This window comes from Callospermophilus lateralis, chromosome 1, assembly GCF_048772815.1.
Source record: "Callospermophilus lateralis isolate mCalLat2 chromosome 1, mCalLat2.hap1, whole genome shotgun sequence".
In the NCBI taxonomy this organism is placed as follows: Eukaryota; Metazoa; Chordata; class Mammalia; order Rodentia; family Sciuridae; genus Callospermophilus; species Callospermophilus lateralis.
The window spans coordinates 172,421,377-172,448,833 of record NC_135305.1 but is presented as its reverse complement, the minus strand read 5'-3'; the positions used below and the strand labels follow the sequence as shown (position 1 = coordinate 172,448,833).

The 27,457-nt window shown below is 40.8% G+C and overlaps 1 protein-coding gene across 3 annotated transcripts in view; it reads left to right on the top strand.

Moving 5' to 3' along the window:
• Ptprg (protein tyrosine phosphatase receptor type G) overlaps positions 1 to 27,457 on the top strand; it is a 713,787-nt gene that overhangs the window by 153,861 nt on the left and 532,469 nt on the right. For all 3 annotated transcript variants that reach the window (XM_076870736.1, XM_076870676.1, XM_076870809.1), the window contains exon 2: positions 22,187 to 22,291. In XM_076870736.1, coding sequence (XP_076726851.1) covers positions 22,187 to 22,291 — 105 coding nt within the window. The remainder of the gene's footprint in view (positions 1 to 22,186; positions 22,292 to 27,457) is intronic.

Sequence of the window (27,457 nt, the reverse complement as noted above, 5' to 3'; positions counted from 1 at the left end):
GCATATTTTATCTCACGCACTGTGTAGCCACTACAGAAATCAAGGTTCTGAGTGATTCCATCACCACCGTCCCTTTCTACTCTGTTGCAGTCACACCTCCCCTCTTTCTACTATCTCCCCGTCCTGGCATCCACTAATCTGTTCTACCTGTCTATAATTTTGCTATTTTGAGGATAGTGTATGCGTGGGATCATATAATGAATGACTCCTGAGATTGACTTTTTGTATGCATGTGTGTTGTACAGGGGATTGAAACCTGGAGCATTCTATTACTGAGCTACACCCCCACTTCTTTTTATTTCATTTTGAGATAAGGGCTTGCTACATTGTCCAAGCCCACCTTGAATTTGAGATCTTCCTGCCTCAGCCTCCTGAGTAGCTGGTATTACAGGTGTGGGCCACTGCATCCGGAGAGACAGGAAAGTTTTTTTTTTTTTTTTTGTACCTGGGATTGAACCCAGGGATGCTTAACCACTGAGGCACATCCTGAGCCCATTTTTTATATTTAATTTAGAGACAGGGTCTCACTGAGTTGATTAGGGCCTCGCTAAGTTGCAGAGGCTGGCTTTGAACTCACAATCCTCCTCCTGCCTCAGCCTTCCAAATTGCTAGACAGCATTTTTTGATCATCATAATGCTCCTCCTCCTCTGTGTCTCTGTTGAGTGTACCAGTAACCTGCAAGCTTCTTTGCGGAGTAGATCTTCATGGTGTGGATATCTCACCATTTTTCAACCTTTCACCTTTTGAGCGAAACTTTGGTTGTTTTTACTTCCTTCCTGCTCCGAAGTCAGTTATTAACAGGTATATTACCTAAGAGATTTAACTTCTCCAGGATAAATGCCCAGAAATATAATTGCTGGGCCATACGGTGAGAGTATATTTAGGTTTTTTTGTTTGTTTGTTCATTTTAAGAAACTTCCAAACTCTCTTCCAATGTTTTTTTACTGTTCTAAATTCCCAGTATGTCATTTTCTTATTTTATCTATTCTTTTTTTTTTTCTTCTTGGTTCCTGGGATTGAATCCCGGTGCACTTAACCATGGAGCCACATCCCCAGCCCTTTTTAAAAATATAATAAATATAATATTTTGTGGCAGAGTCTCGCTAAGTTGCTGAGGCTGGCTTTGATCTCGAGATCTTCCTGCCTCTGCCTCCAGAGCTGCTGGGATTACAGGTGTGTGCCACTGAGCCCTGCAGATTTTGGCTATTCTGGTCACTATATAGAGATACCTCAGGGTGGTCCCAGTTTGTATTTCCCTGAGGTTAATATTCTTGCTTATCCCCATTGCTCACTTTCTTATTGGATTGTTTATTAATTTATTTTTTACTGTTGAGTTTTGAGAGCTCTCTGTATACTCTAGATGGCAGTCACCTGTCAGATACATGTTTTCTGTTTTTTTTTTTCTTCTGTTGCCAGTTCACACCTCTCCTCCACCAAGGCCCTTCACAGAGCAAAAGCTCTTACTTTTGATGAAGTCCTCTTTATTAATTTTGCCTCTTCTGCTCATGCTTTATTTGTCGGGGGAGGGGGGGAGCAGTTGAGGGGGTGATGGGGGGGCCGGCACAGGGGATCAAATCCCAAAACTCTTTCCTAACCTCCAGGTCCAGATTTATTTTCCTATTTTATTTCCTAGAAGTTTCATATTTTACATCTGTATTTATGATCCATTTTGAATTCATTTTTGTACAAGGTTTAAGGATTAGGCAGAGATCCACCCCACTACCCCTGTTTGTTTTTGTTTTGGATTTTGTTTTGCCTATAGATCAACCAATTGTTACAGAACGATTTGTTAAAGTTTTTGCACCTCTTTCAAAAATCTTTTTTTTTTTTTTTGTACCTGAGATTGAACAGGGGCACCTAACCACTGAGCCACATTCCCAGCCCTTTTTATATTTTATATAGAGACAGGGTCTCACTGAGGTTCAGGCTGGCTTTGAACTCATGATCCTCCTGCCTCAGCCTCCCAGGTTGCTAGGATTACAGGCGTGCACCACTGAGCCCAGCCAGGTCTGAAAATTGGACAGAGTGATTCCTCCTACTTGGTTCTTCCCTTTTGATGGTATGCCCCCCCCCCCCAAGTTTTTGCTGGGAATGACTCTCTTCCTGTAAATGACCTCAGAGCCCTTTGATGTGGCACTTTTCCTGATGGCCAATTCCAAAGGATTAGCAATGTCTGCTTATCATCTGTTGCATTTCATTCTTTTTCTGGAATCCAATTTTGAGCCACGTGGAGAAGACAAGACTCAGTTCGGTGGGAGACCGCTCTGATCCTTGAGTCCTACCTGCTCGGAGTTTAGAAGAGGCCCATGGTATCCACAGTGCTTGGTGTTTGACTTACAGACTTCAAATAAGGCTCCAGCAAGCGGTAGCTGGAGAAGAGCCAGAAGTTTCTGACTGCTTTGGAGAGGAGTAGAGAAGGCGTCTTCCCCGCACTTTTAATTTAACCTCTCTGGTTTAAGCATTTCCCATGAATCATCTTCCTGCATGACCCTGTAACATAAATCTGCGTGGAGCTGCAATGCTTATCTTCAGACTTCAGTCAGATCTCATTATGGTGGTTGGTGTGCTGTGGCTCTCTCTTCTGAGCCTCTGCTTACCCTGCTGGCTGCTTGTTTACCATGTCTTTCAAGTGCAAGGGTCTCTCCATTGTTAACTGCATGGGATCTTTCTCAGCTTGGATAGAAGTGTGTATGGGATCATGACTGAACATGTTCCTCGTTCAGAATGTTTCTAAAGCAATGGGGCGAATCATTCAGGAGGAAACAACATATCAGACCTCATTGGTATTGAGAGTTTTTATAATGGAAGTGTACGGCCCCTTAATGGATGCCAAAACATAGATGCTATTAAATAGAACGGAAAGGGGACACTTTCCTACTTCGGGTTTATGAGGTACGGTCAAGGTCATTTTATAATCCATTCATTCCTGCTATAGCACCCTGTCTACTCCAGTGCCTGTTCTAAATTGCCTGTTTTGAAGCCTGAAGTTTCCCCTGTGAGGATTATTATTATGGTATGTTTGCATCCCCAGAAATCTTGTTAGGTTGACAGTTGCCCTGGGTTCATGATATAGTAAGCTGTTCCTACCTGAGATTGGACTTTTGAATTTAATTTAAATTTTATGTAGCCTTTAAAAAAAAATGTACAGATGTTTGGAGAGGGATAGACCTGTTTTGGGAGAATGGTGACAGTCACTATCCTTGAAAAATCATGATTTAAAAAAAGTTAAAAACATGGCTTTTATACAAATAAAACAAGTACATATCAAATTTACATCATTAATAAATAAAATATTAATATGGTAAATCTGGCTAAAAGGGCATTTTAAACAACTGGGTGTCTACAGGTAAAAAGGAATACTAGAATGTGATTAATAGATTCTGTCCAACACTGGTTAATGTCTATAGGATAATAAACCTATAACCTGTTTTACTGTTATAACTGTTAAGTCCACACATTAATGTATATCTTTACCAAGTCTTGTCTTTAATCATAGTGTGCAGCAGATCAAACAAAGTCATGTTCTTGGGGGGTAATTAAATAATTTGGGGGTAAGCTTGCACAGTTCTCACCCAAATGACATCGAAAGGGCATGCTTTATCCTCTTTATGTTATTACCAATTTTGGGATTCCCTGCCCCCATCAGTGGTTTGTGAAGCTTCAAGGCAATGGCAAATGTATGGATTTGACTGACTTCACCATTTGCCTTTGGCTGGTACTGAAGGATGATCTACCTGTCTGCAGGGTGCGGGTCTGTCCAAATGTGGAGCGGACCCCATTTGTGAATTTTGTTTTTCATTTTTTTTTTCTCCTTCTCTGTTGACACTTAGCAAGTTCAGTCTCAGCCTTCATCACTTTGTTCATCTGGATGAATACTTTATGCCCCTCCTAGTTGCTGAGCGTGCTGGTACCCAAGACTTCTCCATGCTGGAGAAGACTGAATTCTAGAATCCTCCCTCAGGGTCTTTGCTGTCTTGGGCTCAGCCTTGTGTGGACATGCCTCTGCCACCCACGGCCTCTGTGACCCAGACCAAGTCTCTCCAAATTGCCTAAGATGGGCTCGACAGTGGCGCTTACTTGGAAGGGATAATGTGAGGATTAAAGGATTAAAATTAGTATTAAAAGTCCTGCTTAGCACAGAGCAAGTTTTCAGTTATGATCATCTGTGAGAGCTCTGGACTGTTATTTGGATCTCTAAAAGAGCTTGGAGGTGTACTCTAGATTACTCAGAGGATTGGCAGAAGTCAGCAGGGGAGGGGACAACTGGCTGCTGATAACTGGAGTCCCCTTTGGGCAGAGAATCTTGCCTGCAGGGTGATAGGGAAGGGGAATGGGAAGGTGGCCCACTCCTGGGGCATCTGAGGCAGTTGTCACCTTGTGGTGCAGAAGGGCTCCCTATGAAGACTCAATGAGGCTTCATATGAATTCTCATGTGTTCTTTCCCCTGTGTAAATGTGGACAACTGATAGACATAAAAAGTGTGCCAGGTTTGTGGGTGCCCTGTAGTTGGCCTGGGCTTGCTCCTATCTGCTCTGGGTTGATTCAACAAAAAGAAAAGTACATTATTTAACTCAGATCATGTCAGACCTTGAGTGACTGTAACAGTCATTTCCCCAGTATCCTGCTGTGGACACAAGGATGTGCATTTGGGCAGAGTCCTCTGTCCCATTATGGTGAAAGTTAATCTCACTTTTTTTTTTTAAGTTTTGGATGACTGTTACTAGGAAAGTTAAAAGCATCTATGTGACTAAATCATGTTAATTTTTTTGGAGAGTACTAGGGGAAAAAAAGGTGGAGGAAAGAACCCACCATTATCTAACATGTCTAAAAGGTACGGAGCTGTGAAAGCCACATGTTTTTATGGAAATGAGCTTTACTCTTACACATCCTTCCATGGGGGGTGGGTTATAAAGGTTGGCCCAGGCTCATTTTTGGACAGTTTGCCATGCATTTTAAAAATGAGCCTATTGATTATTGGAACAGAGGAGGGGAATGCACCCAAATCGGAACAGTGTTTATGGTTATTTTTATTTTCTCGTTTATGCTTTTTATGTACTCTCTTGTCTATTTAATGTACTCTGCTCATTAATGTACTTTGCCTAATGTGCTCCTATCATGAATATTTATTGCTTTTATAATCAGAAAAAGCAATAAATGCTCTTAAAAAAAGAGTTTATCATGGAAATGACTAGATGTGTGATAATATGATTATTGATCAGTTCCACCGCCCCAAGAGTGTTGCCAGCAAATAATGATTCACTATTTCATTTGCTCCAGAAAAATGACAGTGTATCTTGCTTTGTTCCTTAGATATGTTTGTTCCTTAGATATTTTTGCCAGGGTCTTCCTGAGGTCTGCGGTGATTTCTTTGGCAGAATGGGTTTGAGACCACCACAGGGTGACATCTGAGTAGCTGGTGCCACCCCTGGGCAGCCTGCCCTCGGGGGATGCCGTCTGTTGTGGCAGAGTCAGCCCGTCCTGCTGGGCGGAAGCCTGCCAACTGTTGATGCCACAGTGTCCCAGCTGCTGTATTTTTACACTAACTGTTATTAGCCATGCAGACCTTTATAGTTCAAACCAGGCCACATCTGCTGCGAATTCTGTGACCTTCAAAACCTAGACCAAGAAGAAAAGCAAAAGACAAACTTTTTATCTCCAGGCTTTTGGCAAACACGACATATAACAGGGCTTATTAAAAAATATTTTTGAAGATTTTCCCTTTCTTTGTCTTCCTTTAGCAATATCTTCCCTACATTGTCAATAATTGAGCCAATGAACATTGCTTGGAATGTGGTTTGTGGACTACTTGCGTCTGATCAGAAGTTTGTTAGAAAATGTACTCTGGAGCCTCAATAGAAATTTTATTTCTATTCTGGTTCTTGCTATGTTGCCGAGACTGACCTGGAACTTGGGATCCTTCTGCTTCAGCCTCCCGAGTAGGTGTGATTACAGGGGTGTACCACTGCACCTAGCTGCCAGTAGCACTTTATACTAGTCATTTGGGTATTTGGGACTCTGTGCCCATAAGAACTTTCTCTGAGAACAAGACATGAAGGTATAAAGTTGACAATGAGATGTGCAGTCATGTGTGAATTGGACACCCCCAGAAATGCCTGGTCTTATTAAAGGTTTGCTGTGGCCAGGACTGGTGATGCACACCTGTCACACCTGTAATCCCAATCACTTGGGAGGCTGAGCCAGGAGGATCGCAGGGTCCAGAAGGCCTGGGCAATTTAGTGGGACCCTCTCTCAAAGCAAAAAGTAAAAAAATGGACGGGATGTTGCTCCGTGATAGAACACCCCTGGGTTCAATCCTCAGTACAAAAACAAATCTTATTATTATTTTTTTAAACTTGTGTTTGCATATCACATAATGCAGAAAGTAACTTTAAAATTCAGGGGAAAGATCCTAAAATCATGTTACCTGGGAGGTGCTCATGGTCATTGCTTGGAGCACTATATTTCTGGGTTGAACATATGGATCCGTTTGGTTATGCTTTTCAGAAATACTAGTGTGTAGGACTGGTGTGGTGGCATGTGCCGGCAATCCCAGCAGCTTGGGGGCTGAGACAGGAGAATCATGAGTTCAAAGACAGCCTCCGAAACTATTGAGGACTAAGCAATGTAGTGAGAATCTGTCTCAAAATAAAACATAAAAAGGGCTGGGGATGGGCCTCAGTGGTTAAGTGCCCCTGGGTTCTATCCCTGGTGCCCCCCCCCCCCCCAAAAAAAAAGTGTGTGTGTGGGGGGGAAGGAAATAGTAATATCTAAATTGGAATTTTTTAAAATTTGTTGTGTGCCCCCTTAATTTGGCTCCCTCTGAAAAACTGCAGACCCCTTTCCTATTGTTCCTGTGTTCTTCAAGACCTGTAGAGCTCCTGGTGGATACCCTTAAGTTTCGGATGCTAACCCAGGGATACACCACTTGGCTACATAGTTCTCCTAATTTGTGGGAATAGAGTAAGTGGAGAGGAACAGTTTGACCAAAGAGCTGTTTTCTAGGACAGGAACACAAGTAGAAGTATGTCACCAACTGGTGGCATTGCTAGCTGGCTTCCCTGGTGCCACTCCAGGATTTAGAGCAACAGGTTTTTAGACACATTAGATTAGGAAAGGGTGGTTTCTTTCTTCCACTGCTTTCCTAACTTTTTTTCTAGTGCTTTCCAATAGAAACCTAATGTGAACAAGCTGCACAGATGTGTTTAACTTTTCTTTTCTTTCTTTATTTTTTATTTTTGTAGTAGAGATTGAACCCAGGGATGCTCAACCACTGAGCCACATCCCCCACCACCTTTTTTTAAAATTTTGGGACCCGGTCTTACTAGGTTGCTGAGGCTGGCTTTGAACTTGGGATCCTTCTGCCTCAGCCTTCTAAGCTTCTGGGATTATAGTGCTACCACCATCAGCTGCTTTTAACTTTCCTAGGAGCAGTCATCAAAAAGTAAAAAGAAACAGATGAAATTATTAATTTATTTTATGTGATCCAGTATATATATATCCAATATATCACTTTAACACATAATCAAAATGAAATCCTGTAGGGACATTTCGCCTCCTTTCCTTGTTTAGTCTTGCGTGTTTTCTTAAGCCCACGTGGCCAGGGGTTCTGTTTGGGATGGTGGGGTACTAGAGATTCCTCTTATCCCCAGGTCTCAGTGACTGTGTGAACATCTGTCAGTGTGGAATATTCCCTTCCTGAGTCTTGAGTTCTCTGCAGCTAGTTGATATTGTCATGCCTCCTGTGTCGGTTATGGTGTTAGGATTCTCTTTGTGAGCCTTGTAATAATTTGCAGGAATTATCACTTTTATTACAGTATCTTTTGGTGCAACTAGAGGGACTTTACTGTGTGAAATCACTTAAAAGGATGATCAAAAGCACAGTCTGTTTCTTCTGGGACATAGGGTTGGGCATCTAAGTGCCTTAGTGGAATCCTTGAGACAGAATATATCACGTTAGTATCATCCAGGAGCTTTCTGGTTTAAAGGTCACTTTGTTAAATTTGGTCCGAATATGTTGCTTTGGAATTTTACGTTTAGGTCTTTGTGTATGTTTATTTGAAAAAAAAAAAATCCCTAGATTTATACCATTCATAGTGGATCATCAGTGGAGATTTATTTTCTTTTCTCTATCTGTGTAGTGTCTGGGTTTGAATTCCTTTCGCATACTAAGTGTTTTGGCAAGGGACTTAGACCTTGGTTGCCTTTTTTGGGGGGAAGGGGGGATTGGGGATTGAACCCAGGGGCACTTAACCACTGAGCCACATCCCCAGCCTTTTTTATATTTATTTTAAGACAAGGTCTTGCTAAATTGCCTAGGGCCACCTACATTGCTGAGGCTGTCTTTGAACTCTAATCCTCCTGCCTCAGCCTCCAGAGTGGGCTCGAATCACAGGTGGGCACCACTTTGACTTGTGTTTGCTTGGTTTTGAACCTGGGAGTGACATTCTGCTGATGTCAGCCTGAGGTAATCTAGTTAAAGGAATCCCAGCACTGTCCCTCCTGTTCCACAGTAATTGCAAAAGAAATCTTATTTGTTCCTGGCATCTTTATTAATTTTAGAAATTTAAGCAGTGTATGCAAGAGAAATTTTAGGAATGGATGTACTTCTTTGACATTGAGATGGAGTTAAAAAAAAAAAAATCTGTATTTCTTCCCCAAACATATGTTAAAAAAACCTTCCTTCTGGCCCAGTATCTTCAATCCCATTTCTCTGTTCCTTCCACTGTTTTGTGCTGGAATTGAGTCTCTCTTCATTTTGGGTGAATTATTTTAATAAGAACTTCCTGGTTAGAGTATCACCCTTAAAAAATTAAAGTTCCCAATACGTTTCTCATACTGTGTTTTCTTTTTCTTTTTTTTTTTTTTTTTTTGCTTTTTCTATAGCACTAGTTCCTGAATAAACCTCAGATATCATCCAGGGGCTCTACAAGATCTAAAATCAGCAGAAGGTTTTCTCCAGTTTTGGGTTCCATTGTGTTAAATAACAAAGGATGGATTAACCAAACCTTGAACACACCAGCAGGAAAGAAAAACCCCATGGTTTCTCTTTGCTTCTGGGACCTCCCTGGCTCTTCACTTAATACTCCCTTGCCAAGTATGCAGAGGTGATATTTAAGAGCTGATCTGTTGAATAGACCTTTGTAAGTAAAATTTTAAAGGAGTGTTTATTTTTCACCATCCACTCAGAATCTCTGTCACCCAGGGCCCTGTAGTCTTAGCCCACGTGTTGGACCAATTTGTTCCAGAATATTCAACTGCATATGCTACATCCTTCTTATCGGCTGTGCAAAATCAAATGAGGAGTTGGCTTCATTCAATTTTGCCTGATACTGAGCCCCACCCCCCACCCCCCCGAAAGACATATAAAAGTTGCCTGAATATTTATTTTAAACCAATAGGATAACACTGTCTCTTTATTTCCCCTCCCGTCCCATGTCTGACTGACTTCCAGTCATAAAAAGAATTTAAATTTAGAGTAGAAAAGTCTCCCTGAAATTGATTTCACTATGCTTCTTGTATATAAATAGGTATCGAGGGCGGGGGGAGGAGATATTGAACTGAAACTTTCAATTTTGGAGTTGAGCTCTCTAAAGTCATAAAACGGCTTTTCCATTTGACTCTTGATGGGTCTCGTAATGTAATTGGTCCGAGCCTGAGAAGATTTTAGAAGAAGCAGAACCAAGGAAGGAAAAAGAAACAAACCTTGCTTATTTAATTGCTGCCCTTTCTTCATCAGGAAAAGGACGTTTGGTGAAATAGCCCTTTTTCTAAAAACGGGGAATTCCCCTCCCCCCCTTATAATTATTTAAGAAATTGCTTTTAGAGCTATCTAAATAGACTTAGAGATAAGTGCTTTAGCCATCTTGATGTGATCTGGTGAAAATTTTTATGTGGTTAGGATTTTTTAATTAAATCGTTTTATTTAAGATCGTAATAGCCCTCTTAAATTATTTTCCTCGAGACTTGTATTGTGTTATTTCAAGTTAATAACTCCTCTTCAAGCAAAGCAAAAAATGCAAGATATTTCTTCTGATGATTTCTTTGCTGCAATTGAAGAGAACAAAGCCCACCTCACTCTTGCTGGAATGGAAGCAAATCTAACAATAAAAATGGAGATAACAAAAAATGAACTTGTAGCCCTGGGATATTCTGGCTAGTAGCATTAAAGTGGTTGCCTGGGCAATACTAACCCAGTTCCGAGGGTTATTATTATTTTTCTTTTAAACGCCAGGGACAGGTGTCAGGGATTGAATCAAAGAAGGCCATCCCATGGCCTGTTTTTCAGGGTTTCAGGAGGCAGAGAATCCTCCAGGGGGACTCCAAAGGAAGGAGGAGCATTTAGTCATTTATCTCCCTATCAGTGCCTAGCACGTTTATCCCTGGGTGCATTTGCATGATTATAGATGATCTTCAACAGTTGCTAAAGACAAATCTTCATCATTGTGTAGAGATGAATTACCTTTGATTTCATTTATCAATTGGCCTTTGTCCAAGTTGCCTTCTGTTCCAGTTGCTCACCACTACTTGTGGGAGACTTTGTTTTCTTCTTCTCCAGAGCCATTTCTGGGAGAGATGGGGTTGAGGCCATGCTTTCATTCCTGCTTAAACATAAAATGAGTTTTTAAAAAATCTCCCTCTAGGGTCCCTCTGAAATACCAGTAAATCAGTTCCTTTCCAAGGATCATACAGTCAGGCGCTTATTATCATCATCATTTTTTACATGATATTGCAGACATGTAGTTTTATGCAGTATGTAGCTCTGACAGAATATAGTGAGAAAGATCATTCTTGCTTCTTTCTTTTCCTTATTGTATTGGTAAATAATTGTATCTGCTTTGACTCTCATAACTGCTATCTTTTAAATTGCTATTGCATAAGCAACCCCCCCCACCCCTTCTGGAGAACTGAACCCAGGGATGCTGTACCGAAGAGCTACAGCCTAGTGTCTTGCCAAGTTGCACAAGCTCATCTTTGAACTTGTGATCCTCCTGACTCAGCCTCCTGACTCACTGGGATTATAGGCACGTGCCACTGCACCTGGCTAGCAACTCATTTCTAGATGGTTCTTAATTCAAGTGAAAATGGTCAAAGTGATGTTCGTAGAAAACAACAGAAAATGTACATATTAGGGTAAAATGTTTGCTCTCCAACATTTAGCTTCTGGGAGAATGTCTCCGACTTGCTTTGCACAAGTGCAAGAATACACTTAGTAAATTTTCTGTCCTGACCCCCCTCTTCCCCGGGGGCTAGGGAGATCAGCTTTAGCTTTGACTCCCACCAGCTTTCCTCCAATCTGTTCCCTGCACTTCAGAGTCATGTTTTAAAAGCATACATGGGTAAAAATGCTCTAAAATTAGATTATGGTAATGGTCGCACAACTCCGTAATTACACTAAAACCCATTATATCTCAATACAGCTGTTTTAAAGGATATGATACACGAGACCACATTGGCTGCCACCATTGAGCTCCCCAGTCTCCCCTGAGGTCCTGGGGGATCCTGCCCTTCTTCTTCCTCTATTTCCCCCTTCTAGCTCCCCAGCTGAGAAGCTTCCACCAGACCAGCCTCCTTAGGCCACATTTTACTCCGTTTTTACATCCTTATGTAGGCTGTTCCCCAGTCCACCCTCCCTCCCTGCCAGTGCTCTCCACTAAAACATCTCCTTCCCTGATCATTCTCTCCAATTATATTCCTCCCCCACCTGTGCCATTTGTTTCATTCCATTTTTGCATTCTGTTCACCAGGTTTATAAGTTAAGGCCCTAGAGGGCAGGAGGGTGTGTAAGTAGGTATGGATAGAGGCTCGATATAGTAGCATACTACTACGGAGAGACCCCAGACTCCACAAAAACTCTCTTTAACTACTTAAGTGTGGAGGGAGAATAGAAACTTGTTGACCAATCGTCAGATGTCTGGGGAATAGTCAGTCAACTGAATGACAGCTCAGATAGAATTTAAAGAATGTCTCCAACCTAGCCCTGGAGGTCACAGGTCTCAGAATTGACTAGAAGGGATGTGAATGGAGTTCCTTCTGTATTTGATCCCCAAATGTAGGGCCTAGGCTTATACCTACAATTTACCATGGTTGGGGATTATCTCTGTGGATATTTGTATTATTGTGAAAGTTACTGTCTTTGACTGTTTTCTGTTGCTGTAACTGAATACCACAGACTGGATGGTTTGTAAAGAATAGAGGTTTATTTAACTTAATTAGTGGAGGCTGGAAAGCTCAAAGACATTGCCCTGGATTCTGTTGAAGGTCACCTTGATTTGTAACACGGTGGAAGCACGTCATGTGGTAAGATACAGAGCAAGCATGCCAGACACAGCTGGCTTTTATAACAAAGTCCTCCTCCCTAACTTGTTAATCCATGAATGGGTTAATCTGTCCATGATGGCAAAGCCCTCATGACCCAGTCATTTCCCATAGGTGTTACTTCCCAGCTCCAAATAACATTAATGAATAGATGGGGGTCTTACGGCTCCAGAACATGAAATTTGGGGAAATTTTTCAAACCATTGCACTTACCTGCTCCGAGTTCTGGAGTTGTGGATCACCTGCTTGGTGCTGTTGTATTTTGGTGGAGTTGGTGGATGTGATGAGGTCAGCAAATGGTTGCCCAGCCACTTTTAAGTAGGATTTCTTTGTCTACTCTTTGTCCTTTTAAAAAATACTGATTGTATTTCAATATTTCACATAGAATATGTGTGTGTGTGTGTGTGTGTGTGTGTGTGTGTGTGTGTGTTGACTGGACTCTATAAAAGACCCAAGTTAATGTTCATTTCTTAAGAATAAAAAAATATATCTGGTAGTCAGTTACACCTTTTATGCAAGAGAGTATGAAAGATGAGAATATATTAATCCATATATCACTTTTGTGTTTCCTTCCCCAAGTATTAACAATATGTATTTCCACTTGGTATGGAAGTGGCTTTTTTTTTTTTTTTTTGGTAGACCAATAACCAATGTTTGCCTAGTTGTAATTGGAGATCCCCAACAACATGGTAGAAAAAAAATCATTATTTTTTATTTTTCTCCTCCTAGTATTGGGAATTTGCTTTTTTATCTTTGACAATTCCCTTTGGTAGGAGGAGTTGTCTAGACAGCTTCCTTCTTTTGAAATTCTTCTATTTTTAGTTGTCTGAGGCTTATGTAGGAACTTACTTGTGATGTTATTTACCTTTGAGCAAGTAGAGAAGCTATTAACTCAAAAGACTTTTTGTGAATGTGAAAATTTCAGTTTTGTGATCAATATCTGTAAAAGGCCAGAGGTGTGGCTCAGTGGTGGAACACTTGCTTATCATGTGTGAGGCCCTGGGTTCCATCCCCAGCAATACACACACACACACACACACACACACAAATAAAAAGTAAATTTAAAAAGATTGTAATAGTGTTAACTCTACAGTCTGTAGAGTAATACCTGGCTCAGGTCTCTGTGTTCTTGGGCAAGTAACATATCTTTTTCGAATGTTGTACGTAAACTAGGATTATTGGAAGAATTACATGAGCCGGTATATTGATTATACTTTTAACAGTACTCAACCCATGGGCAGTAATTGACTTAGTAAATAAATTACGATTGTGCCAGGCCACGGGGGCATGCTCAGAGGGCCATAAGTAGACTATTTAAGAAATATAATTGATCAACTGGGACTGGGTGAAGATAGGGGCCAGTTGGAAATTCTTGGCTCTTCTCTACAGAGAAAATTCATGTAGCATTTTGTTGCTAATTGGGAATAAGGTCCAGATCTCCCATTAAAAAATAGAAGACAAACTGGGCTTGATGATGCATGCCTGTAATCCTAGTGACTGGGGAGGCTGAGGCAGGAAGATTGCAAGTTCAAGGCCAGCCACAGCAACTTAGGCCCTAAGCAAATTTGGGAGACCCTGACTCAAAAAATAAAAAAACATAAAAAGGGCTGGGGATGTGGCTAGTGGTTAGGTGCTCCTGGGTTCAATCCCCAGCACACCCCCTCCCCCCCATATCCACTCACAAAAAAAAGAAAATCCCCAAACAAAGATGACATTCGGTTTCTCTCCTGCCTTTTCCTACTTTGGAAATTCTACCTGCTTGTACACACACACACACACACACACACACACACACACACACAGAGGATAAAACATCTGATGCATGGTTATGTTCAGTATGGTGGCCATGCAATCTCTGGGCTGGATCCCCCACATTTTTCAGATGTTGAAAGAGATGCTGCAGTTGTCAAACTGGAAGTACCTATCCACAGCCCGGGACATTTCCACAATGCTCCCCGTGAACAAGCTTCAATTTCTGGATAAATAACAGAATCAAGAGACTTGATTCATTGCAAACCACAGGATAAAAACAGACTGTCTCTGTGTGGGTCTGTCTGTGTGTCTATCTACCTACCCACCTACCTACTTAGAATACTCAGTTGAAACCAAGGGCACTTTACCACAAACTACATCCCCAGACTTTTTTAAATTTTGAGACTGGGTTTTTTAAGTTGTGTAGGTACTTGCTAACTGGTTGAGGCTGGCCTTAAACTTGGCAATCCTCCTGCCTCAGATGCCCTAGTCCCTTGGATTACAGGCGAGTGCCACTATGCTCGACGGGGTTGTTATATTTCTATGCAATGTTATACAGTTTTTAGAAGCTGGGGGCATTTTTTTTTTCTTTTTAAAGATGTTTTCTCTATGAAAGAAAGATATTTTCAGTTTCTTTACAAATGTATAATGAGCCCATTCATTATAAATCAATTTTCTAAGTGTGCTTTTTCTAGACCTGTTGGAAAGTGTGTGTGTGTGTGTGTGTGTGTGTGTGTGTGTGTGTGTTTAATTTCTGAAGTTTTTAAACTATGAGAGTTAATAGCAGAGGGATGGATTTTTCTTTTTTTTGTGTGTGGGGGTCCCTTTTTAGTCCTTATTTCTTTAAAAAATGGGTTCTACCTTTTTGGGTCTACATTATTTTTTAATAAACTCACAAGAGAAACAGTATTTTGCTCTCCCACCTGACAACTCATTTTTACAAGGGCAGTTTGTGTTTCTTTTGCCCCTTGGGATACAACCTTGCTGTCTGATTCCTTTTCCCCTTGCCTCTGAGTTTTGGTAATTCATTTTACTTATCTTAAAAACAAAACAAAAAAGAAAGAAAGAAAGAAATCATGGCTCTATATTAGATCTCTTTATCACTTTAGATGATGAAAAAATTTTCTTAGTTGAGACAATAGAGACATTTGAATATGATAAAATAGGCAATCTACTGTAATATTATCTGTTGTATTTGAGGTTAACTCAGTATCACAAACAGCTAGGAGGACCATTTGTAATGCAGTAGTTGTAGAAGAACACACTTCTTGATCCTACTATTTGGGACACTCACCAAGTACGTTTTTAACAAAATTAATTGAAACACAGGCACAAAGGAAATGAGAGGCTGATTGGAATATTTAATTACTTTTAACTATAATTTGATCCTTTTGCCTCTTGTAGGCACAAAAAAAAAGGTAAAGATATATTCATTTCAGACTATTGTGTGGGATTTCGTGTTCTTAAATGCTCTTTAAAAATATGGAGAAAATTGTGCTTGAATGCAGATTTTGCCGTCCTTGAGGGATCTTTCATTTGTTTGTTGTATGAGCAGTTATAATAGATATAAACAGCCTGCTTCACTGCTTGTCTGCCATTCTGAAAATCTGTATTCTGGACTCGAAAATGAAAGTGCCTATTGCTTATTTTTAGTGGGCTCATTTTTTGGCAGTGACTCTGGAGGAAGAAAGAAAACTCCTTATGTGAGTGTGACCTGTCCATCATCCTGAGTAATTCTACATTCTGGCACAGGGGCCTCAACATTTCTGTGTTCTGCTGTTTTCCGGTTTGGTTGGGAGTTGAATCATTCCGCCCAGCTCTTCATCCTGTGGAATGATCTAGAAGTGGCTATGGGGTGAAGTGGAAATAACTTCATGTATTACTGCTGTAGTTGGCTTTGGGCCCAAGATGTCCAGTCAAGTTGTAGAAGGAACTTTGGGATGTCCTGTTTATCTGCCTTCACCTGTGTATAACTTGTGCCGTGTGCCCACTTTTCCCCAAGGAAGATCAAGACAGCAGAGATCAAGTGGATGTTGTGGGTCTGTCCAGGATGATGAAGGACTACAGTGAGTGGTTCTTTTGAAATCCTTGGTGGCCCCTTGGCTTCTTTTCTTGGTGGACATCTTGGACTTCTATTCCCATTCCCGTATACAAATGCACGTAGAAATGGGCCGCCTTTGTCAAAAGAAAGTAGGGCATTGTATTCTCTAATTTCCGCTATGGAAGAAAAACGTTTTCAACTCCCATGTAGTGACTTTATTATTATCTGATCTGGACTCAGTGATTCTTGCTTCTTTCTGATGGGAAAACCTAAGAACTGTATGTCAAGAACATTATTTAATATGCCCAAAGGGGCAAGGCTCTTAGATGGAAAAAGGTTTCCTGCAAAATATCAAGAGTTAACACAGCTTGAAGTCCCCCCCAACCCACCTACCTCCAAGTCAAAATATCTGTGAAACACTGAGAACACTGACTACACAGAATTCTCCTGAAGATCCAGTTAAGGCAGATGGGTTACACATCTGCTTTAATATTCCCAGAATAAAAACATTTATTCTTATAAACTATGTCCGGTAGCTGTGGGAAATTAAATCATGCACATAGGAAGCGGTTGCGTTGATATCTTCAGTAGTAGGTAACTCTGAGGATATTTTTATAGGAAAGGATTGGGCCTTTGGGGCTGGAAACATTTTTATCTTTTTCGCTTCAGGCTGGAAATGAGGTAGACTCCATAGAAGTTCTGAGAGGAGATGGAGTTTCTGAAAACTCCCTGATGAAAATACCTGTCACTCATTTAAGTCTCTGCCTAGCAACCAGGTTGACTTAAGATTCCTCTTGCTGAGGGAGATGTAAGCATCCCTGGCTAGTTAATACTATTGGTTTTGAAATCTCCGCTTTCATCTTGTTGAAATTCAGAGACCTAGATTCTCCTGGAGGATGGGAGTGGCTGGATTCTTCCCTGCACATGATCCAATCCTCAAAGGCAACTTTAAGTTCAAAATTCCTTATGCTCTGGTTTGTCACCCACCAAGGGTGTGTGTGTGGTGGGGTGGGGGTGGGGCTCAAATAATACTAGAATTGACCACTTTGAAGAGATATACAGCTGTGTATATATCTCCATATATAACTGTTCTTCCAGTAAGTTGCAATGTTATAACATGATAAAAAGTCCTCCTGGGCTTTCCTTTGACAAATGAATTTAGCTCCATAAACTGTAGTGGTTTGGTGCTGTAGAACCTGGTCGAATAATGTGTTTGCATAACCCAGTCCTCCCTCCTATGATAACCATAGGCAGATTTACGCTTATTTTCTGTTCTGAAGTGAAGCTACATATTTTCATAAGCATGCTCCATTTTTAATTGTGTAATTAAGTTGCTGACATAAGCAACTATGCAATTTCACATTAAGGTAAGGATTCGTAAAGGCATGTATTTGCATAATTTAATTTTCTGCACAGAAGATATTGAAAATCAATAGCATGATTCATAGCCATACCATATCATTGCCATGCCGCCATCGGTTGGCTGTTTGAGCTTAGGAGGGTACAAAGAGTATTAAAATTGATTGAATTTGGTGTGCTGACTCTGTAGCTTTACTTGGGAACCACAGACTGTTTCTATTTGCAAATCTTCTGTTCCTTGCCAATACAATATGAAGTTGTTTAATATACTCTATATACATTTTTGACTGCTTTTCAAATAATAGTTTCTAGAAAATTGTTATTTTTTTAGAATCACGTTATTATTAACTGAAGTGCATTGAGGAGAGAACTTAAAATTTTGTTTTAATTTATGCAGCAATCCAGTAATACATGATGATGTTTTTATTGGGGGTTGGGGTAAGTAATCACACATTACTGACAGATGTAATAAAAGGGAAAACTAAATATAGTCACCTTTAATGAATAATTTATGTGTTGAACAAAACAAATCTGGTGCCAAGTGATAGAGTCCTTGGCTACACTGTTCCTTTCTGCATGGCCTCCCTGAGGGTTTGGTTATTAGGTAGTAGGGATGGTTCCTGCTTCAGATCTTTCTGAAGGAGAAGGTGGCGTTTTTGTTATGTATGCACACACATACACATACACATTCACATACACATACACATTCACATACACACACACATACACATACACATACACATTCACATACACATACACATACACATACACATACACATACACACACTGTTACATCCTCTACCTGCCAGAGTAGTCATCTTGGACCTTTCTGTCATTCATTCATTCACTCACTATTCATGAACACCCAGTATGTGGGGGAGCTCCATTCTGGGGGTGTTTAGCAGTAGTCCAGGAAACACATGCGCTTTTCCTGGGTCCCTTGAGCCCTTCAGAACCCATGCAATATGGCTTTCAGAAGCAAGTTTTCCTGCCCGAGCTGCCCTGGCTATGTGAAACATACCTTGTACTTCAGTACTTTGAGGGAGAGTGAGCAAGACAAGGGGACCATCTCCCTTGGGGTGGCCCTCAGCTCTCCTGTTACTACTTGTCAGCTGGGCTGTGTTCGGTACCACCGCAGCTCCTGTTTTGTCCCAAGAGACCCATCTTTAGACAGGCAGTTTCTGCTGCTCAGCTCAGATCCATGTTCCCTATGTCACTTGGAAGGTATTGCGGGTATTGAGTGTCAACTTCTCTGTTTCTTTCACCTGGATATATCTTTGTGTATTTGCTTTTGCATTAATAATTTAGTTTGCTTCGGGAGCCGGTTAAGGGTGGGACCTCAAACCTGATGGCCTCAATGCAGACTTGTTCAAGGCTGTGGGGATACAGGTCCTGACATAAGCCAGGGGCCTGGAGATGTGGGCTGTTCTTGCTCAGTTTGGATTTGTTTGTCTGAATTTTGAAATTGGTGCCATGTTTTGGTCAGTTCTGCAGCAGGCCAGCTCCCCTGTGCTCTGCCAACCCTGTATCAGTGTGAAGCCTTTGGCTGTGAAGTTACAGACCTTGAGGACAAGAGTTGGGAATGTCAGAGATAAGGGCGACCTTAGGCCCAGCTCCATTGGGACATTTGCTGGTTTTTATCTCAGGCTTCAATATAGAATCACACAGAGGCAGGAACAGTGGCTCATTTCCACAACCCCAGCTACCCAGAAGACTGAGGCAGGAACTTGGGGCCAGCCTCAGCTACATAGCAACACCCTGTCTTAAAAAAAACAAAAACAAACAAACAAACAAACAAACAAACAAACAAACAAACTGGTGTCTTAGCTCCACCCCAGACCAATTAAATCCAAATTCCAAGGTATAGTTTTGTGTTTTTTCCCCTCCCCTTTTGATACAAGGGATTGAACTCAGGAGTGCTCAATTACTGAGCTGCATCCACAGCTCTTTAAAAAAATATTTTTAAAAAATTTGAGACAGGCTCTTGCTAAGTTGCTTAGGACCTTGCTAAGTTGCTGAGGCTGGTTTTGAACCTGGGATCCTTCTGCTTCAGCCTCCTAAGCTGCTGGGGTAACAGGCATGTGCCACCACACCTGGCTTTTTTGGTTAAAAGCAGTTCAGACCACTATTCTAACAATGGCCCTTTATGAATGGAGAAATTGGCAATCAGAAGTTGCAGCAACTGTTTAAAAGACACTGTGGGTCTCACTGGGGTATCTTTTGCATGATAAAAATGAAAGAGAAAAAGACACTTGAACAGGTAATTGGTTCATGAAGCTATAAAGCCACAGATAGATAGGGCTGGCTTTAAATTGCCTTTGTCCAGGTCATAGACATATCAAGAGAGTTCATCTATGGGTTTGCCTCCTCTGACTTGGTTTCATTTTTTATCTCCTCTTTTGATACCTTACTTGATCCTTGGCCACTTACTTGATTCTTGGCCACTCTGGGCTAATGTTATAACACCTCCAGAAGGAAAGAAGAATCTCTGATTGGCTGATATCCCTAGGCCAGGATGCATCTGTGGGAACAGAGAGATGATATAGTGATTGACAGGCTGAAACCAAACAAAGTCTATCGCTAGAGCTGGCAAGATTGGTGATGACGGGGAGTGGCTGTCCAATCTGTAATACCCACTTAGGTTTATTATTGCAAATGAGGGGACTGTGTAGTAAATTTCTACTGTGTTGTGTTAAAAGGAACATCCTTAGGTCAATTGAATTTAGCAGTTTATTTGAACAAAACCAAATATGATTTGTGGATTGAGTGGGTTCTGAGAACTCCAACCAACATGTGATCCGATGGCATTTGTAGGGAAATGAATGTGAGACAGAGGAAAAATCAAGAATTTAACAGCTTAGTCAGTCACCTGGTTGGCTGGTTACCCATTAATTGTTTGCAATCTAATATTAATTGGCTGCAGGTGCTTCTGCACCCAGCCAGAGCTCAGTTACTGTGGTTAAACTTACATGTTGGTGTGGTCTCTTGGCCTCAGTCTAAATCTAGGGCCACTTAAGAAATGTTATTTCTTTATAGGCATTTCTTTATAGGCATTTAAAAAGCATTGTCGTTTTTACTCATTTTGTGTTGACACAACGAGTAAGAGTTATTTGACAGAACTTACTTAAAGCAGAGTAAATAGGCAAATAAAGTTTCCCCATATGCAAAGAACATAAATAATGCTAATGATTAATAATTTAGTTTTCTTTTGTGGAGGGTTAATGGCTTAGGGGACTAGATGGTGAGACTGTACTTTTGACCTCTAGAAGCTCAGATTGACCAACTTCCTGGGGCTCTGAAGGGTTCAATTCTCTAGAATCATAGGATGAATTGGATGATGGTTACCTAAGCCTTCATTATTTTTTGGATGGGTAGTAATTTAATCAGGACCAGTAAATAAATATGGGGATACTAGGATTGCTGTTTGGCTATGGTTGGGGGTTAATCAGATTCCCCCTTTCCTCTAAAGGACTCATCATACTCTACAGAATCTCTCTGCTCAGGCATTACTTGTGTTAAAGCTTGTCTGTGCACTTGAAGTGGAAGCACAAAGTACTTCTTTTTCCTGATTTTTCTGTTCCAGCCTGTCACATCCTCATCAAAGCTACATCATAATATTATTATTATTGACGAATTTGGAATGGAAAATGTATTGTGCTTTCCTGTGGCTCTCTTCATCTTAAATTGAATATACAGATTCCTCTCCCCATTTTCTTTTACTTTTGCAAAGCACTTGATTTTGTTTGGGTGGATTTGAATATTAACATCGTCAGGTGGTGGGTATTGTTGGAGTATAATTCTGTTTCATTTTGGATTCTGGGCACCTGTGATATTTCTCATCTAATATATCAGTGCATTCAGGTGTGGATTCACAACAAGAGAAATTTGCATCCATGAAGAGGCTGGGAGAAGGGTCTTTGAACGCAGGAGCAGGCAGATGGGAACTCTCCATAATGGGGTTGAATATTTTTGCTTTTGCTTGACGGATCGGATTCATTTCGAGTTTTCCAAAAAATACATCATTAAGCGGTGTTTCTTTTCTGAGATTGTTGCGGGGGCTTCTTGTTTTGGGGGCTCAGTACTGCAGGTAACTATTTGTGGGCCCAAGGGTGTGGAACACGGGTATTCACCACGGGAGTCATTCTCATGTCACGCTGTGCTTTCTTTGGGTGGTATAGGCCCTGATACCCTGGTCTGCATGCTTACCTATGGGTCCTGGGACCAGTATGTGAGTTTTTTTCCTCTACTTATAAAACAAGTAGAATGAGCCCCAGCTCTGTGAAGATCAATTAGGCCAGGGGACCTGGGCTTATTGATGTAAGTAGAACCAAAGCCATAGATTCCAGTTCTACTATTTATCTGACCTTGGGCGAGTGACATTTACCACCACTTCTTGAAACTTTAGTTGGCTCAAAACACCACAGGGTGGTGTTTTGCAGACCAAAAAAGATAGTGCATACAAAGGACTTAATGTCCTGTGCTCTTTGCTACAAAGTGAAGGGCTCATGGTAAGCTGTTATATGAGCAGTAGTCATGATAATTTGTGGATTCTCCTGCAAGTGTTTTTTTGTTTGTTTGTTTTCTGTAAAATGAGGTTCTGTTTGGTCATTCCCAAGGTCTTTGTTTCTCTGAAGTCTCCCAGATCTGTTCATGAGACCCCCCTGTAAGTGGTGGGGTGATGACTTTGTCTCACTGTGGGTCTCCTCTCCCTCTTGCAGCGTTGACGGAAGGCTACGTCGGGACCCTGCATGACAGCAGACACAGCAGCTCAGTGCAGATCCGCAGACGCAAGGCTTCAGGGGACCCATACTGGGCCTACTCGGGTAAGTCATGCTGTTGGGATTGGCACTATAGGCACCCGGTCAAGTCTGGCTCAAAATTGTGCTTGTATCACGTTCACACCTGAGTTCTGTTTATTGCACCCTTTTATAGTTCACTACTAGTGAAGTTGAAACTATTCAAACCTGTTTTTCTCAAGGTTGTTAATCTTTCCCACTTCTTTTCTCCCTCAATTTGCATTTATTTCTGAACTCGTTCATGAGTTATTGTACCTAACTTGTGACTTTCCTGAAGACTCACATTTTCTTTTCTGTTTCTTTGGTGGCTGTGATTTTTGGAGACCACAAATTGTAAGGCTGGTCTTCAGCTGCTTAAACTTCTGCTAAGTATTACAAAGCATTAGATATCCAAAACTAAGCGGAGAAATGCAACTTTATTTTCGAATCAGTCTTGTTTGTGGAATTTATTGTAGTTCCGTAGACTGCAGTAGTTTTCGTTTATATTTTGACTATTAGCCGTTGAGCCAGTGAAATGAGTGATCCTTATTATAGCTGTGTTGACAATTATATTGGAAATAATTTTCTTTCATTTTAAGGTGGAGGGAATAGAGATATACCATATGAAGACATTTTTGCAGCAGGGTCCCCACAGTTAACCAAAATGTGACTGGTGAATTGTGATTTCATAAAGAGATTGCAAAGCTCAAAAATATACAGAAAATGGATTATAGCTAATTAAGGAAGAATACTTGAGGAAGAGAGACCACTTTGGAAATTACTTTGACACTGAATAATTCGGATTGCTTATATGAAGGAGCTGAAAGTCATAGAGTATTAGTCTTAATAATAAATCTATGCATTATGCAATGTTGTTGCATATAGAGCCGAAAGCTCTCCTTTCATCGTGAATGCTCTGGTTTTAAATTCTGAATTTCCGACTGCAAATCCTGTTAAATTTGTGTCAGTGTAAAATTTATAGGTCTGATCTTTAATTACACCTTATCTATTGGCTTTTTGCATCCTTTTGTCTATTGATAAATCTCCTGCCCCTACAGGGAGAAAAGCCTATCTGTTTTGTTTTGCTCCTAGCAGATAGTGATTCTGAAGTCTTCCATCACATCCAGTTCTTTGTGATTAGAATTATCTAATTAGAGCCTTTTTGTCACCATTTCTGATAAATGAAGGAAATTGGGAGATGAAGGCCAATATTATATATATATTATATTATATTATATTTTATATATATATATATATATATATATATATATATATATATATATATATATAGAGAGAGAGAGAGAGAGAGAGAGAGAGAGAGAGAGAAAGAGAAAGAGGGAGAGCGGGAGAGCGCGCGCTTCATGCCACGAAACCCGAAGAAAATTTATCATTTTGTTCTTTGTGGCTCTGATATCAGTCAGGAAGAAGTGTAAAGTGGCCTGCTATTTACAGTTCGTCAATTTAGAATGATAATGCTGTTACTCAGGAAATTGGAAGTTATATCCCATCAGCATCTCCAATTGCCATTGAGGCAAAGAAAGGAAAGGCCTAAAACTTCTCTCATTCTCAGTTAAGAATGGACATAAGCGATGTTATCTTTGGAATGGAGGCATGATTGATGTCCTTCCTTGGGTGGGCTTAAACAGCCTCTGTTTGGTCCCCGTGGAATGCACAGTGCCTGGAATGTGGGTACCTCGTTTGCCGGTGGCATAAGTTGAGGCACTGGCACACTTTTTCTGAAAAGATACATCTTGGGCTTTTCGGGTCACATGGTCTGAGTTTCAGCTACTCAGATTGGCTGTTATGGGGTCAGAGCAGCCACAGAGAGTACACGGCTGTGTTCAGATAAAACTTTATGATTTTGAGTTTTGTAGGATTTGTCTGTGTCGGGAAGTCCTGTTCTTTCAACTTTTCCACCAAACCATTTAGAACTACAATAAAGCATTCTTTCTTCGCAGGCTGTTTCTGGTTAGATAGGGTTCACAGGCCACCGCTTGTCAACTCTTGTTTTAATTGATATTTTCCCTCTGAATTCAGATTAGTATAGTGATTTGAGGAGTCCTTCAGAGGCTATGAGCTGGTTTGTTAGGTGTAATAGAGAAAATAAGGAGAGTGAGACATCAGATAATGGTACAGATTCATATCCATATATTGTTATCAAAAATGTTTGGGAGTATTTCAGGGTTTTTTTTGGGGGGACAGTTTACCAGGGGTTGAATTCAGCAGCACTCAACCACTGAGCCACATCCCCAGCCCATTTTTGTATTTTATTTAGAGACAGGGTCTTGCTGAGTTACTTAGCGCCTCGCTTTTACTGAGGCTCGCTTTGAACTCGAGATCCTCCTGCCTCAGCCTCCCAAACTACTGGGATTACAGGAGAGCGCCACCATGCCTGGTGATTTCAGGTTTTGCAATATTTGCATATATAAAATGAAATGTCTTGGGATTGAGAACCAGGACTGAGCATGAAATTCATTTGATTCATAGGAACCTTATATAGACAGCTTGAGGCTGATTTTATACGACATTTTTACTGTGTCCGTGTTTTGACTGGGCTATGTCACAAGGTCATTATGGAATTTTTACTTGTTGCATCATGTTGGTTCTCAGTTTTGGATCATGGAGATGTTTAAATTTTTGAGTCAGGGATGCTTAACTTGTATTCGATCATCATGGGTGAGATGGTGCTTGCTGGGAATTCCACGGTTCCAGTGGTTGTCACATGCCAAAGTGATGGTGGTACTGATTCCCACATCAGGAAGATGTGGGGTCCATCAGAGACACTTGGCCAATAAAGAAAGGGCAGGAAGAGTTGGAGCCTGTTATTTATTGGCAGTTCAACACCTTAGAACTATAGCACACCCCGATGTAGGATTAATAGTTGCACATGTGAATTTCAAGGTATAAATGTTGCTTGGCAAATAAGACTGACCAATGAAGTCAGGCTCTTTGCTGGGGGAAATGTTCTTAGATTTAGCTAAGCTGAAGCAGGCCATTCTGAAAGATTGGATTAATGATCCATACTTTATTTTCCTGTCTTATTCTCTGATTTCATTTGGTTTCTCCTACGATACTGTCTTGGGTGGCTTTGGTGGGTGTGGTGTGTGAGAGTATGGTTTGGTTTGTTGGTTGGTTGGTTGGTTGGTGATGCTGGGGATTGAATCCAGGGCTTTGTCCATGGTAGGCAAGTGTTCTTCCAACTGAGCTATATCCCAGCCCTGAGAGTATAAATTTTGTATTCATATAGAGAGACCACTGTTTTATCAGTTAAGATTCTGCAAGTACATGTAGTTGCTCGATGTTTCAGGTTTCCCATCTGTGAAATGAGGAACAATTAAAAGACTTCCCTCATAGGGTTGTTGTGGGGTTGAGTTTAACATTATCAGTAAGTACCTATTGCTGACACTGTTACACGACTTGGCTGCTGTTGAAGTTGTTCATTGAATTCTCTTTGGGCAGTCATGATTGACAGTGGGTCAATTACTAGGTAATACTGAGAGCTAGTACCCAAGATTCATTCAGCTGTTATTCACAAGAATTGTCTAGTTGGGATTTATGGAATCTCAGTTTTTATCAATTAGGATTTTGGAAGGACACCTAATTGCTCGCAGCCTCAGTTTCCCCATTTGTGTTGAGCCTTTTCCACAGCATTCCCAGTGGATTCTGGTGATCCTTCTGTTGGGATGGACTTGGGAGCAGGGAAGGCCAGTGAAGAGGGTGGTGTTTTGGGGAATGGGTCAAGGTGACCAGTGGTGTTGCCTGGTTTGGGTTATAGTGTTCTGCTGCTTAAGTCACCTTTGTGTGGAGTGAAGCTTGATTGATGTTGACTCTGTTATTCTGATGACATTCCTCCCAGATCTGACAGATAATTGCATGAAGTCCTGATCGTGGATGGCTTGGTTTTGGGACATCTTCCATATCACCCATAGTTCGTTAATATTGGGATAACACTTCACTTCTCACTTTAGGACGAGCCTAGCGATTTCATTTCCCCTGTGTCACTTTAGATAATGGAGACATCTACTTATCTTTGAAATGTCAAAAAACTTTGCTTTCATAGTCTTATCCAAGTATTCCTTTGTGAACACCTGTACCTTTAGCAGAGGGCACTCTGGATGGCAGAACCTGTTCTGTTCTGTCATGGTCATCTATGTGGGTTACCTTTGTGCTTCTTAATTTAGTCTCCTGTATAAAGGGATCATAATATCAGCTCAGTGGGAGAAAAAAATCATCCATCAGGTAGATAAGAAGATATTATTGTTAACTCTTAGTAATAGGAGTATAATTTCAAGATTGATTTATATATCTTTGGATTTCTTTTTTCATATGCTAACACAGAGGGGGAATCAAAGGGAATGATCCTTTAATATATTTCATGTAGAATGACATCAGGAAAAAAATACAATAGTTTAAAAACATATCTCATTGGGAATATTAAGTCAATTTCTCTTCTGTTCATTTTACCCAGCTAAGATGTAGATACTTTTTCTCTGTGACTTGAAGTGATGACAGCTCATGAATTTTTGGAGTTTTCCCAGAACTTCTGTAATTATTACACGAAAAGTAACACATGTTGGGTACGTCACTGTTGCCGGAAAGAGGAATGAGATACAAATCTGGGACAAGCCAACTGGAAATTCAAGGCAATTTTATAAAGCAGTTTTCTCTCTTCTCCCTCAGATACTTAGAGAAAAACAGGTGTGGTCTCCGCCACCCCATTTCCCCCCACATCTTTAATACTCTACATCTCATGTTCCTTCTGTGTTTAAAGAACTATAAAGTCAGGCAGGTGTGGTGGTGCAGGCCTGTAATCCCAGCAACTTGGGAGGCTGAGGCGTGTTTGAGACCAGTCTTGGTAACTTAGCCAGTTCCTGTTTCAAAAAGAAAAAAAATTAGAAAGGGCTGGGGATGTATCTTAGGGGTAGAGCACCCCTCGGCTCAATCCCTAGTACCAAGAAATAAAAATAAATAAAATAAAATAGAAACTTAATCAAGACATCATTAGAAGAATCTAAAATTGAAGCATGTATTGACCACAACTCTTTGCAAAAAAGTTCTGGCATTGGGGTTAGATGAAGGTCAAGTGGCGAAAGAGGCATTCCTTCCTAAACCAGGGGACATGCATGGTCCTGGGGTCGATGACTTGCTCAGCTATCATTGGGAGATAAATGGACACACATGATGGGATGACTTGGAGGATTTGATGTATGTCAG